The sequence below is a fragment of the Sardina pilchardus genome, chromosome 21, assembly GCF_963854185.1.
Source record: "Sardina pilchardus chromosome 21, fSarPil1.1, whole genome shotgun sequence".
NCBI lineage: Eukaryota > Metazoa > Chordata > Actinopteri > Clupeiformes > Clupeidae > Sardina > Sardina pilchardus.
Window position 1 is genome coordinate 19,046,518 of NC_085014.1, and position 13,964 is coordinate 19,060,481.

The following is a 13,964-nucleotide window of genomic DNA, read 5'->3' on the forward strand; positions in this document are numbered from 1 at the left end:
CATCAGTATTACTACATTGTTAACTGGCAGCCATTGCAGCCTACCTTGGCCTTGTCTGTGCTATGTGACCTCATACCTCAGGTAATCTTTAGTTGCTAGAAATAAAACATATTCTGACAGCTTACAGCCATTTGTCTAACAGCATTGAGTGCAAATTCACCCCTTTTGCTTGGCACCCTCATTGCTGCTTGCAGCTACAGTTTCTACGAAGTTATTATCATTTAACTGCTTTAGTTTCAGAAAAGTGCACATACAAACGATGCAGAGAGATGGGGCAAAGTGTGGGATTGGAAACACAAACACTTGTTTATACAGTCACATAATTCAACCTTGCAACATAGAAAAAAACCTATATAACCACTTCCTATCTGTGATATTTCTGGTGACTTCACTGTGACCTTAATGGCTAAAACTGAGTCTCCTTCAGTGTTACTCAGCGAGGCACCTGTGCTCAGATCAATTTCTTCAGCTCTGCATGTCTCAGCAATGCAGCTCCTACTTCTTATGATCGGTGAGTGAAACTCAACCAATCAAGATGGAATATGCTATAAAATATGTCATGTGAGGCAGTTAACAATTAAGTAGAATGACACAAGCTATCACAATTCATAGTCAATTTTTAAAATTTGACCAAAAATACCACATTAACAGTATATTTTGAAGTCAAATGTGTAATTCTAATCAATGGTTCCTCTTCAATAAAGCATCTTCATGTGCTTTGGACAGATCATCTCTGACAGGTATGTGAAATGTGATTAGTTCATCTAAATTATTTGTACTGTATATTCATGGATCCTGAAAGCTTTCCCCTATAATTTCAGATGTACATCCTGCTGAAATCTTTGCAAGTGCGACTGATGTTTTAGCGGGGGATCATTTGTATCTGAAGTGTACGTTTTATGCAAAAAGTCGTGGTGGCCTACACATGTATCTCTGCCAGAATGGAGTCATAAAGAGACTGGAAATGCTTCATAAATCAGAAGAGACTACATTTACCTTTCCCAGTGTGAAGAAAGCAGACTCTGGGAATTACAGTTGTGTGTACTCAGAAGTTAAATATACACCTAATACAGCGACTGCTGTTGGGAACAACTCCATTTTCATCCAAGTCAAAGGTAAAGTGTAATTTTCATGCTTTCATGGCCTGTTTAATCAAAACCATGTTTCTGTGATGGGATACTCAAATCCAAGGTCAAGATAAGGGTAGTTTTTATGAGTGGAATTAGTTACACAGCTACAGTAGCTGTTAAACACACTCAACTTAATTGGATTGCATACAGCACAACTGTTTCAAGAGAATCAAAACAACTAAAAAGCAGAAACACATAAAATATCCAGATTAGGTCAAGATGAGACTTCGGAACGTTGTCCTGGGAGGCAATAGTGGTAGCATCTTGGCTTAGTAGGGCGGACTGGCAACAAAATACAGTCTGGGAAATACTCAGAAGATAAACATTTACCATGGGTCCCTACAGGGGCTTCTTCCTCTGACCTTTCCCTGTATGTCCTTGTTAGAAATGTTACCTAGAGCCTACCAGACATTGTTGGGGACTATCTAACATGATGATTAAATATTTACTTAAATCATGATGATTTAATTGGCATATAGCAATGCAACAAATTTCAAATAGCCTGTACTGATCATCAATGTGTGGCGCTGTTTGACTTCAAAGCAACATGCAATTGCATCCCAGGGAGCTTGTCGCAACATGTAAAAAGTGTAACTTGCAATGCAATTAGCTTGTTGGGGGAAAACAGGAAACTTGAGGCTTGTAATGTAAATTCTCTCATACATGTAATGCACACACACACACACACCAGCCATGTTGCTGTATCTGTAGAGGAATGATCACTGCCCTCGGAAGACTGCAATCGACCATGAAAACTGCTAATGTGCCACTACCAGTCTGCGCCTAATAGTGCATCCATACCCAGAAGATAGTAGTCTGAACTCACTGGACTGGTGGTGGTGGCTAGGGTGAGCAGTGATTGGTTGGGCCTTTTTGTGATCCTAATTCTGTGCAGTTTGGATTGGTCATTGAATTAGCTGAAATCTTGCTACACAAACTAACAATACCCTCCAGTCTGTTCTGGTTTTTCACTAACAATAACCCAAACCAGCAGAAAAAAAGGGAAAATTACAACACACTCAATAAAACAAGAATAAAACATTCTCATATAAGTGGGATCATTGAAACTCTTTTTAATAGGCTTTATCACAGACACACTCTTAAAACAAATGTGTTGAAAACAACACAACTTGCATTGTCTGTTAGTACACATATCTGTGTCCAGATAGGAACAACACAATGTGAGCTATATTTTGTCGATCTAAAACTCATGGTCACTAGCGAATAATTTAATAATTTGTCCAGTCAACACTGGGTGTGGTTCGGTTATGAGATGTTATCAAACGTCCAGCGCAAGAAGATTGGCCTTTTGTTTCTTGGGTGTGTTTTGGGCGTAATCCTTTTAAACCAATGAGAATGACATCTGTCATTCCCTTTAAAGTTTAACTGCACCCCATAACTCCACCCACATTTCTGAAAAAGGCTTTCAAAATGGGCGGGACATTCTGAAATAACCATGGTGATTTTGTGTCAATCTGGGAATGAGTGCTGCAGACATGGCTTATTACAGGTAGGCTAATCAGGGCAGCAGGTGTTGGGGCGTTTCATTCCTAATTTGTAACTACCCGGCGACGTAGACTTGCCAGAAAAGTGCAGGACTACGTCAGCATTCCAGAAGCATTTTGGACCAAAATGGCATGGCATGTTTCAACCTGTAGAAGGCGCGGTGAGCTATCTCCAATACAGAATCATACGAAATGTCTCTTTTCTCGGGAAACACGTTTTTTGTCAAACCCTGGTAATAGTGTAGTTCACCACTTATGAGTAATTTCAATCAATCAATCAACAGCTCAAAAAAACATATTTTAGGGTGCAGTTAGACTTTAAAAGCAAGCAGAGCAACTTCAAACAGTCTGTTTGAATGTAATCTCACTGTATGGAACAGGTATTCCACTAAACTGTTAAACTTAGCAGAGTATAGCACACACATCTGCACTAGTCTATTATTTGAAGTCATTGACAAAGTAAAATTAACTTCACCGTGGTCTCATGGTCAGCTAGAAAAGCACTCAGAGAGTGCAGACCTCCGCCTGTATTGTTCTTCCTAGGTTGTCAGACATTTGAACCTAAACTATATTCAGATTGCCACCACGTGGCCATACCTTGTCATTACACCGCTAAGTGAAAAACATAAAGGGCCAACTGCTCTGTCGGTTAGCATTGCGCTAGCTGTGCTACGCTTTAAAACCGTGCTCCTTAAAATGGAGGTTTTGGAGTTTAACACACAGCTGCGCACAAAGTTGAACGTGATTTTTATGACTCTTGTGGCTAAATGCGCTATAAGTGCCAAAAAACGTTGGAAATGTAAAGTACATTTTAATAAAACACAAATAATGTTGAAATATATCATGAAATAGTAGGCTACTTTTGTGGAAACCTGAATCTGCCCTAATCTTATCCAGTATGCTATTTATAACATTAAATCAGTCAGTCAATCAATTGTCACGAATTAAATAGAACATTACACAAGGAGCAAAAATAATAGCCCATTAATCGCCACACTTCAGCCCAACTATGGACAAACTATGCTGAGCACTATTCCCACATTCCATGGCTCTGAGTGCATTCCAGCCTTTACGAATCGATGTGGGTAAGACTATGTATTTTGTCTGCCTAAACTGTCTTTAATGCATGTGAAATGCATGTTAGTGTGTCAGATAGGGGCAGACATTTTCAAATCATATTACTAAGTAATAGCATTCTTTATATATATATAATATTGCCGTTTCTGATGTTAACCTACAGCTAAACCTGACCTAAAGCCAATCAAAGGGCCTCCTGCAAACAGCGGGTGGAAATCCCTTTCAACAACATGAAACTTAATAGTGAACCTTCAAATACCCCCCATATTTCAGTGCCCATCAGTCTTAAACCCCAAACTAAACCGAAAACTACTGCTTTTAATAGCCTACCGGTGCCGCTAGAAACAAAACCCATATGTCTCTCTGGTCTCACAATAAAACACACGTAACAAATAGTTCTTGCCTGGAAGTCTGCCTCAAGGCCTTTGCTTTACGCAGCCTAAGCAGCCTAAATAAAAACCATATTTTTTTTCATTTTCAGGTTTCATTTTTTGCCTTACAGTACCCATGTCAAAAGACATACGTGAATTCAGCTAACTGCCCCACACATAACAATTTTTAGATGTTAATGCTTAAAATATATTATGCGGCTTCAGCTTTTGAACTATACATGTCGAAACACATCTGATGAACCCAGCTACATGTACTGCCCCACACATAACACAGAGCTTCTTTTTTTTTTCAAACACATTTGTTTTAAAAGTGTACCAGTCAGTGGCTATAGAATTAGTTTGCTGTCAATTGGACAACTTCATCAGTCTTTACATTTTAACAATTTAACTCATTTGTAAAATAGATATGTTGTTCATATGTTTCAGACTTTATGATGGCTCAGATTTTCGTAGAAACCCTTAATGTATCTGAGGGTGAAAATATGGATGTGATATGTACTATTTCCAAGGCCAGAACCCAGAAAACATTGTACATGTACCTTTGCAAGAATGGGACTGGAGTCGACATGACAGTAGCTCAGGCTGAGGGAACCAAATTTACACTCAAGCAAGTTGGGGGAGAAGACTCAGGCAATTACAGCTGTGTGTACTCAATAAAGAAACATCTTCCTGGCAACGTGACTTTGACAAGCTCCGAAAACTCCATCATCATCCAAGTCACAGGTAAATTCATATTTAACTTTATCAGTCTGACCAAAACAGTTCGAATAGGCCATGAGCCAGACCCTGTAAAGCTTGAGAGCTCTGTTGAATAATTCTTCAGTGACACTTTGATAGCACTTACAGTACATAGACTAAGAAGGGTTTTGTTGATTCATAGCTGTCATTTCTGTTACAAAATATGATAAAAAGGCCCCAGCCGTGGCGCAACTGGCTGGGGCACCTGCACAGCACGCCAGCGACCCGGGTTCAATTCCCGCCCCGTGGTCCTCTCCAGATCCTGCCCCTGCTCTCTCTCCCATTCGCTTCCTGTCTTTCTCCACTGTCACTGTTAATAAAGATAGATAGATAGAAAATGTTAATGTCCTTAAAAAAGGCAATTTGTTTTGCAGCACAGCATAAGATGGCATAGATACAGACATCAATACAAGACACACAAGAGACACATACAGCACAAATACACACCACTGCCTTAATTACTTAAGGCATAGACAAAGGCATAAAATGGCCAAAAAAACTAAACAAAATATGATAAAAAGCTATGACAATGTAGCCTGACCAGCCAGACCCACATCAAGATGTAGGTCTGGAAACTCACCGTAAGCAGGGCTCAATCGCAGGGGTGGGATAAACAGTTGTCTTTCAAATTCCCTCTCCGCAATAGGATAATGCTAAACGAATCATCGTTTCATCATCATCCGAATCATAGGATGCGTAACATTCCATCTCCACACATTAGGATAACGCTGAACGAATCATCTTCCTGTTTTTAAATAGCAGGATGCGTTACCGTCGCAACTTCTGGTCACATGTCAGTCACCATTATGTTAAGCCCGCCCACCGACTCTATACACGCTGCGATTGGCCCGTCCGTTTCTCAGTTTCTCAGCTCCTAAGCTCAATTACATTTGCTGCCGCTAGGTTGTCTAGATTTAGCTAATGCCAATGTTGAAGCTCTGCTTATTCAGTGTTAAGATGTATAGTCATGAAATGGCAGATAAAGCTTACTTAAGGCCGCCTTACATTGTACAATTTTGGTCTGTTTTCATAGTCGACAACTACATTTCCAAAGTTGGACAGAAATCATGGAAGTTGTACTGGAATCGCAGTGGGCTCCTGTCGACTAGACTGTTTGGTGTACTGTAAGGTGCCAATCTTAGCGGTTTTAAATCAGTCAGAGTCAGTCTTTTTCTAGATTCCCATTATGACAATATCAAACATATATTATTGCAAGTCTTTGCAAAATCATAGTCTGTGACTAGTTTGTGACTTAAAACTCTGACTTGTCTTTAGATGTGAGAGGGTCTGAGACTGTAATGTTTCAAAAATATTTTCCAAATCTTTGCAAAATCGTACAATGTAAGCATGGCTTTAGCTGATTCTTGTGATATTCAAATGCAATTCTTGAAAACTTTGTTATGTATAAAGATGTATAGGCCTAATATTGTTAACGTAAGTATCAACTTCTACTGTACATGGTTTACCTTATCAGTTCTAGGGTTGTATGCCTTACCAAAAATCACTGGGAATTGTTCCCCCCAGATCAAACCAACCTCATCAACACATCTACTCCCGCATGTCTAATTTCTTCAGGAGAAACTGCTGAAAAGACAGTCTTGCTCCCTAAGGGTCACTTAAAAATAGCTTATTAATAATAATAATAATAATAATAATAATAATAGGAATTGATTTTATATGAATATGATCTAAATTTTTGATTTTGCTGAGGGATTCTGCCAACCCTTTATTTTCTTGAAATTACTTTACTGAATTTGAAACTGTCGCTTTGTCTGAATGTTCTGAAAGTCTCTCCAGACTCAAAGCAGGAGAAATCATCTCAAAACACCCCTTCTCTGACATTGAAATGGATTATATTGGTTACCATTCCTGTAATTTTGCTGTGCGTGCTTGGAGCCGTGCCCTGCTTCTACAGAAGCCGTAAGTTATGCTGATGAGTGCAAACTGCTCTTTATTTTCATTGAATGAATTTTGTGGTAGAATAATCATTATTTATTGATCAAAGGCTCTTATTCCTGTTCCCACTCCACATGTCAATTTATCTGTAACTTCTATAATCTGATATGGGATATGCATAACAGATATGCTATCAGTGTCAGAAGGGTATGGCCATATATTTCTCTCATGCCATTCATTTCTTTTCTCTTTTGTAAACAGGTTTGCTGTCAAAACGGTAAGAATATTAACTTGGTATCATATCACAACATCCACATCATCACACATCATATCACAACATCCACATCATCACACATCGTATCACAACATCCACATCATCACACTGTATCACAACATCCACATCATCACATGCTGTATCGCAACATCCACATCATCACACTGTGACAGGTTGAAGCAATAGCTGGAAAACAAATGTGGAATTCCATAAACGTGTGATTACTGTTGTTTTATCTATAATCTTTCTCTCTCTCTCTTCTCCCCTCCAATACAGACAAATAGAGGAAACTCAGGTACCAGGAGTAATCTACAGCGACCCAAGACTTGCGCAAAGTAACTGTTTAACTTACAGTACACTTCATACTTTTTCTGTTTTGTTTGTTTTTTTACATTTAATTTGGAACAAAGACAATGACTGATGAGGTCATAACCGATGAGTTGATAGCTAATAATGTTTATATTCAGATATGTTATGTTCTAATCTTGTTATAATCTTTCTGTTCTGTTCACAGGTAACAGCGAGCCTGAACCAAGTAACAGGTACATGACTGTGGGTGGAATATGCTAAAAGTGAAAATAGACTTCAGGACTCAGCTGAATGGCCCTTCGAATCACAATACCATGAAACATACCATGACACTTTCCTTATTTCTTCTTTTCTTTAACTATGTCTCTTTCCATCTCATTCTTCATTATCTTCTCTCTAGTGCGGCCCAGCAGACGGATGAAGTCTTCAGCAGACCAACAGATACTAAAGGTGTGAGCTCTTTCAAATTCCATGCTCTTTCTGTGAGTTAGTATGTTTTACAGAGTAACGCTAATCTCTTGTGTTACTGTACATTCACAGCTAAAAAGACACCTAAATCTCATAGCAGGTATGGTAATTTGCATAAATACAGTATGTCTGCATATGAAGTGCCCTCCATAAGTATTGCAACGCGGTTAGTTGACTCTAAAGAGGGATATAAAATAATCTTTCGGAAATTGATCATAAAGGAACCGTATGTAGGATTTTGGCTAAAACTGTTACTGCAATTACTTTCAAAATACGGTAGAGCGGTGTATCCCCTCCCCGCTGAGTTGCGGTTGCCAGTTAGGCTGCAGGGTCCAGTAGGAACATAGGCTGCTACAGCTTCCGATGGCAACAGCTAATGTTGTTTTCTTCAGCGTTTCAGCATACTGATAGAGAAACGGACTCTGATAATGCACATGGCTAATGTTAGCAATGATTACTCACCGTTTTTATTTCCCAACCAATTCTTTACCTTTTCAATTCGATGACCCACCTCCTCCATATGCGCTAACATAACGTTACTTTGCAGGAACATAACTTCTTTTGACTGTCATGAATATTTGAATTTTACATTAAGTACAAATAAGTTATCCAAACATAGATGAATCTTTACCTGTTACCTAAATTCACCATAGGGGTCCCAATGACCCCTGTATTTTAAGGAAAACATTGCTTTATTTACAATGCATTATTCATTCACAAATACAATTGATGTCCGTAAAGGTTAGATATTTCCTCATTTCTGTTATTTAAAGCATTCAAATCTATTTCCAAAATATGATTTTATATTCCCCTTTATAGTCAACTTTAGCATGTTTTTCAATACTGATGGAGGGCATTGTATCATCCATTATGCAGATGTTCACCATTATTGACTGACCTCACCTCTGTTTTTACCTATTTCATGGCTCTCTCCTCCTCGCTTTCCTCTATCTTCTCTCAAGTGAGAGTGAGCAGACAGATGAAGACTTCAGTAGACCAACACATACTAAAGGTGTGAACTCTTTCAGACGCCATGCTCTTTATGTGAGTTTATGTTTTACAGAATAACACTATTTTCTTGTGTTCCGTTCACAGCTAAAAAGAAACGTAAATCTCGTAGCAGGTATGTTAATTTGCACATACGTCTGCATTTACAGTATCATACATTTCCAGCATGTTTTTCAATATGGAGGGCATTGTATCATCCATTTCGCAGATTTTCGCCATTATTGACTGTCCCACCCATAGACCCATAGGCTATAGTCTATGATCTCACCTTTGTTTTTACCTATTTCTCTCTCCACCTCACTCTCCTCTATCTTCTCTCAAGTGAGAGTCAGCAAACAGATGAAGTCTACTGCAATCTAACACACATGAGGTAAACATCCATTTAGAACTAAGGACTGACCTTTGGCCATAGCAACCATACATTTAATGCTAGTAATGACAGTTTGTCCTGTAAGTAGATAAATTAGTTGAAATGTATTGGAGAAAAGTAGTTATACAAACAGAGAGTTGCAGTGATTAAACATTTAAATTATAACCGAAAATGAAGTATAAGGATATATACATTTTTGATCCCGTGAGGGAAATTTGGTCTCTGCATTTATTCCAATTCGTGAATTAGTGAGCACATAGTGAGCTGCCTGTCCAAGAGCGGCGCTCGGGGAGTAGTGAGGGATTAGGTGCCTTGCTCATGGGTACTTCAGCAGTGGACTGGTTGGGGATCGAACCGGTTGACCCCTGTATTTTAAGGAAGACATTTATTCATTTACAAATACATTATTCATTCACAAAGAAAATTAATGTTGGATATTTCCTCATTTTTAAAATTTAAGGCATTACGATCAATTTTCTAAATATGATTTTATATTCCTCTTTATAATAAACTTTAGCATGTTTTTCAATACTTATGGAGGGCATTATTGACTGTCTCACCTCTGTTTTTACCTATTTCATTATGTCTCTCTCCTCCTCACTCTCCTCTATCTTCTCTCAAGTGAGAGTGAGCCGACAGATGAAGACTTCAGTAGACCAAGGCATACTAAAGGTGTGAGCTCTTTCAGATTCCATGTTCTTTATATGAGTTTATGTTTTACAGAATAACACTCATTTCGTGTGTTCCGTTCACAGCTAAAAAGAAACGTAAAACTCATAGCAGGTATGTTCATTTGCACATATGTCTGCATATATCATCCATTATACAGATTTTCGCCATCATTGACTGTCTCACCCATAGACTTTAGGCTATAGTCTATGATCTCACCTCTGTTTTTACCTATTTCTCTCTCCACCTCTCCATCTCTCCTCTATCTTCTCTCAAGTGAGAGTCAGCAAACAGATGAAGTCTACTGCAATCTATCACACATGGGGTAAACATCCATTTACAATCAATGGTCTCTTGAATCCCCAAGAAAAACTGTGATTTTCTCTTTGTCTCTTTATCTGTTTAATACTTCTCCTTCCCATCTCCTTCAGTGTGACTGAAGAAACTCAACAGACAGATGTAGTCTACAGTGAATCAACGCGTTCCCGATGTAAGGGTCTTGTTTGTCCTTTGTCCTTGTCTGTACTTTTATTTTGTATTCCATCATATCGGCTCCTCATGTCACTTCCTGTTGACCTTTATTCATGTCTGTATCCTGCACAATGTCAGGTCAGGTATACAAAGGCTACGTTTACACATGGCCTGCTATTTTCATAAACAAACTTGTCACCCTCTTCGTTTTCAAAAATAACGTTATGCACACTTGTCAGTTTTCAGAAAAGTTTTAGTTTATACTAACCAGCATTCCAAATTGCCTAAAACTCTGTTTATCTTCATTATTCTCAGTTTACATTCATACGCGAAACAAGAGTTTTCCTAAATCTCACTTTTGCTGGAGTTTTTTAGAAAGAATTATATTTCAGAGGTGAAATTGAAATTTGTGTGTAAACGAAAGGCACAAACGAAGGGAAAAGTCTCTGTTTTCAAGATATCCATGTATTTGTAAACAGGGCGCAATAGTTCCGCACGAGTCTCTGAGCACTGTAAAATCCAACCCGACTTTGCGTGCAAGTCATTTTTCTGCTCTAAGGTGTTTTATGCCCCCAACATCGTCTTCCAGGCAGTGCTATCACCGTCCACATACAGGCACCTAATCCTAACCCTAACCCTCATGCCTAACCCTAGCACCTTCCAGAAAATGTTGGGGGCTTAAAACACCAAGGAACCATTTTTCCTTTATTGGAGCTCCAAATTTCCGAATAACTGATGTAGCATGAAGCTGGCGATAATCTTGTTTAGTTTGTTTAATATGTTTCCAGTTCTTTATCAGTCTTTGTTTGTGTTAGTGTGTACACGTTGTGATGTTGCTCATTGTGTTTATAGTCTGAGTTTGTAGGTAAACATTCTCCTTTTTGATTCAAAGTCATGTTACAGTGGTCAGTGGTGGCCTATCATATTTTCTGTTCTAAATGTCAATTAAAGTTTTACAGAATAAATGAAAAATAATAAAATAAATGTTTTTGTCCCATTCACAGCTAAAAGGAAGCCGAAATCTAGCAGGTATGTGTGTTTGTATGACTATTGTATGCAGATTTATATTTCAAAGCATCAAATTTCTCTTAACCACAAGATCTTCACTTTAATTTTGGCATAAGGTCATTTGGTAACATGTTTGTAATAACTACACACAATTATAACATATTCAACATATGTAAACTACTAGTAAATGGCTTGCTCATCATTTGTAAAGTTTTGCTCATAGTTTTTTTTCTCATCAGTAAAGCATTTGTTCACACAGTTATACTGTAAATGGTTTGTTCATAGTAAATAAGCCTAAATCTAAAATACGCATTTATAACTGTGTGTACAAATACTTTATTGAGGAGTAATACTTAACAAATGATTAACAAGCCATGTACTAATAGTTTATAAATGCTTTCCAAATTATGAATTGTGTGTATAGTTTGCGTGTCATTTTAAAAGACAGACTGTCTTTCCCATTTTGTGACCAGGGTATGAAACCAGTTGAAAAAGCTATTAGCTTGCATGCTTGTCCTCCTGTTGGTCATAAAACTCCTTGGGATTACCAAGGCCTTGACACACATCAAGAAACACTATTTATCTATCCTTCTGTATATAACAATGACTGTTTTTTTTGTCTGTCTATATAGTCCAGCAGAGATGGAATATGCCAATGTTCGATATAAAGGTATGTTTGCCTGTCTGTCTGCCTGACATTAGTGTGTTTCTATGGGAAAAGCAGGTGTTAAGTGCGGTTTGCTGTTATGCATCTACTGTATAAGAGAATCATTCAAAGACAACACAATCGCTAATTAGACCACCAGTTTTGTTTTTTTGTGCTACATCAAAAGCAACCTTAACTTTCGTTTGCCTTTCAAACGTCTACTTTCACTTTCACGCCATCCGCTTAAACTTTCTTACTTGTTCGATTTGATAAATCTTCCATAGCCTACGTGCACAAGTAAACCTAGATTGAGTAGAACTACTGCTCATCATTATCTTCCTGCTTGTTGACATTATGCATTGTATTATTTCATGATCGCTAAACTTTGGATTCCTTTTAATGTTGTCATGTTAACTTCATTCAACTGCGCTTCTGATTGAAGTGTCATTCAGTTGTTGTCCTTCGCTAATTGCGTTAGGGGGCGGAGAACGGCGCAGATTACCCAACGAATTTCAGGATTGGTAAATAGGACGTAAACTGAAGTATCATAGCGTGTGCTTTCCGGGTGTTGGCCTTGGCGCAAACAACGTTACGATCGCTAATCTACGTACATCTGGCCCTTTATGTCAAGAGTAAAATGATGACACCACCATGTTGGGATATGACATATAACAATATTGTGATGAGTATGGGTATGTTTCTGCCTTGCATGGATATTTCATGACAATCAGCCTGACTGTTTCTATTACTATTACTAGTATTATTCTTATTATTATTATTCTTATTATTTTTATTATCATTATTATTAGCACTATCCAGATGGAGAGACCAACCAACAATTGTGTTTGTCTTTAAGACAGCACTGACTAATAATGTTTTTACCTGTTTCTTTTACACAGAAAAGAAGAAACGACGTGAACTCCCTCCACCTGAGGATTCTGTCCTTGGTGAACATGTTGTGACAGGAGGTCATGCCTAAGTCACATTTTTTCATCACACCAGTCACATACTAATAGCAGCGTTTAATCTGAATATAGCACAAATCTTGCTGTGCATGTGTGCCAACATTGCTCTCTCATCTGTTGGTCTTTAAAGACCTTTCATAACATTGATCCTTCACAGAGAAGGGCAACTTTGGCAATGTAATTGACATGACTTCTTGATCATCTACCTTCTGAAAAATAAAAAAAATTTGTGTCCCTAATGCGTGTCCCACTCTGCGAAGAAGAGAGTCTGGTCTCCTGTCTAATCTTTGTCGCCAAAATGAAAGCAAACATGCAGACAGTAATGCAAATGCACAAAATGACAAGCATGTACTGTATTATTAGGTTATTTCAGTGGCTAGTTGTTTACTTTCATTTCCGAGAAGTATCTTGAGAAATGCACAAAAAAGGCAAAAGACAAAAATGAAAGTGGAGAGTCCTTGTTGCATCTACCATCTCTGTTTTTATGTGAAATTCACCGTTCTGTCAGTTGTGCATGTGAAAATAACATGAAAGGCCCTATTGTGCACCAGGCGCAACGTGGGTCAAAGATATGTGTGTGTGTGTGTGTCTGTCTGTCTGTCTGTCTGTCTGTCTGTCTGTCTGTCTGTCTGTCTGTCTGTCTGTCTGTCTGTCTGTGTGTGTGTGTGTGTGTGTGTGTGTCTGCCTGCTTGCCTGCCTTTGTGTGTATGTGTCTGTGTGTTTGCATGTCGACTACGCCACCTGGAGGAGTTATGCTCCTTGATTGAAAGGCACACAGGTTCGTTGCAATTATGAAACAGAGACAGTATTTTATACATCAATAAATACTTTTCATTTTATTCCAAAAGCACATAATTGTCAGAAAGGCAATGGCTTTAGAATAGAAATCAGATGGTCAGTTTATGGTCAGCCAGATGTTTGTATCTGTAGGAGTAAGCACACTTTATGCACTTTTAAGAAGTTTAATGTATAAGTTTTCACTACGCCTGGATGAGTCGCCCAACAATATCATGGTGGCACTCTCAAATCCACTTATGA

General features: G+C 38.3%; 1 protein-coding gene across 1 annotated transcript; it reads left to right on the forward strand.

Moving 5' to 3' along the window:
• Positions 1-865: 865 nt before the first annotated feature.
• LOC134069090 (uncharacterized) lies at positions 866-13,116 on the forward strand. Its single transcript, XM_062524947.1, has 18 exons — positions 866-1,115; positions 4,531-4,827; positions 6,631-6,762; positions 7,000-7,015; positions 7,289-7,347; positions 7,527-7,554; positions 7,722-7,771; positions 7,862-7,889; positions 8,752-8,801; positions 8,885-8,912; positions 9,120-9,167; positions 9,790-9,839; positions 9,923-9,950; positions 10,114-10,161; positions 10,268-10,326; positions 11,312-11,336; positions 11,948-11,985; positions 12,861-13,116. The coding sequence occupies exons 1-18, from the start codon at positions 926-928 to the stop codon at positions 12,938-12,940; spliced, it is 1,254 nt and encodes a 417-aa protein (XP_062380931.1). The 5' UTR covers positions 866-925; the 3' UTR covers positions 12,941-13,116.
• The last annotated feature ends 848 nt before the right edge of the window (positions 13,117-13,964 follow it).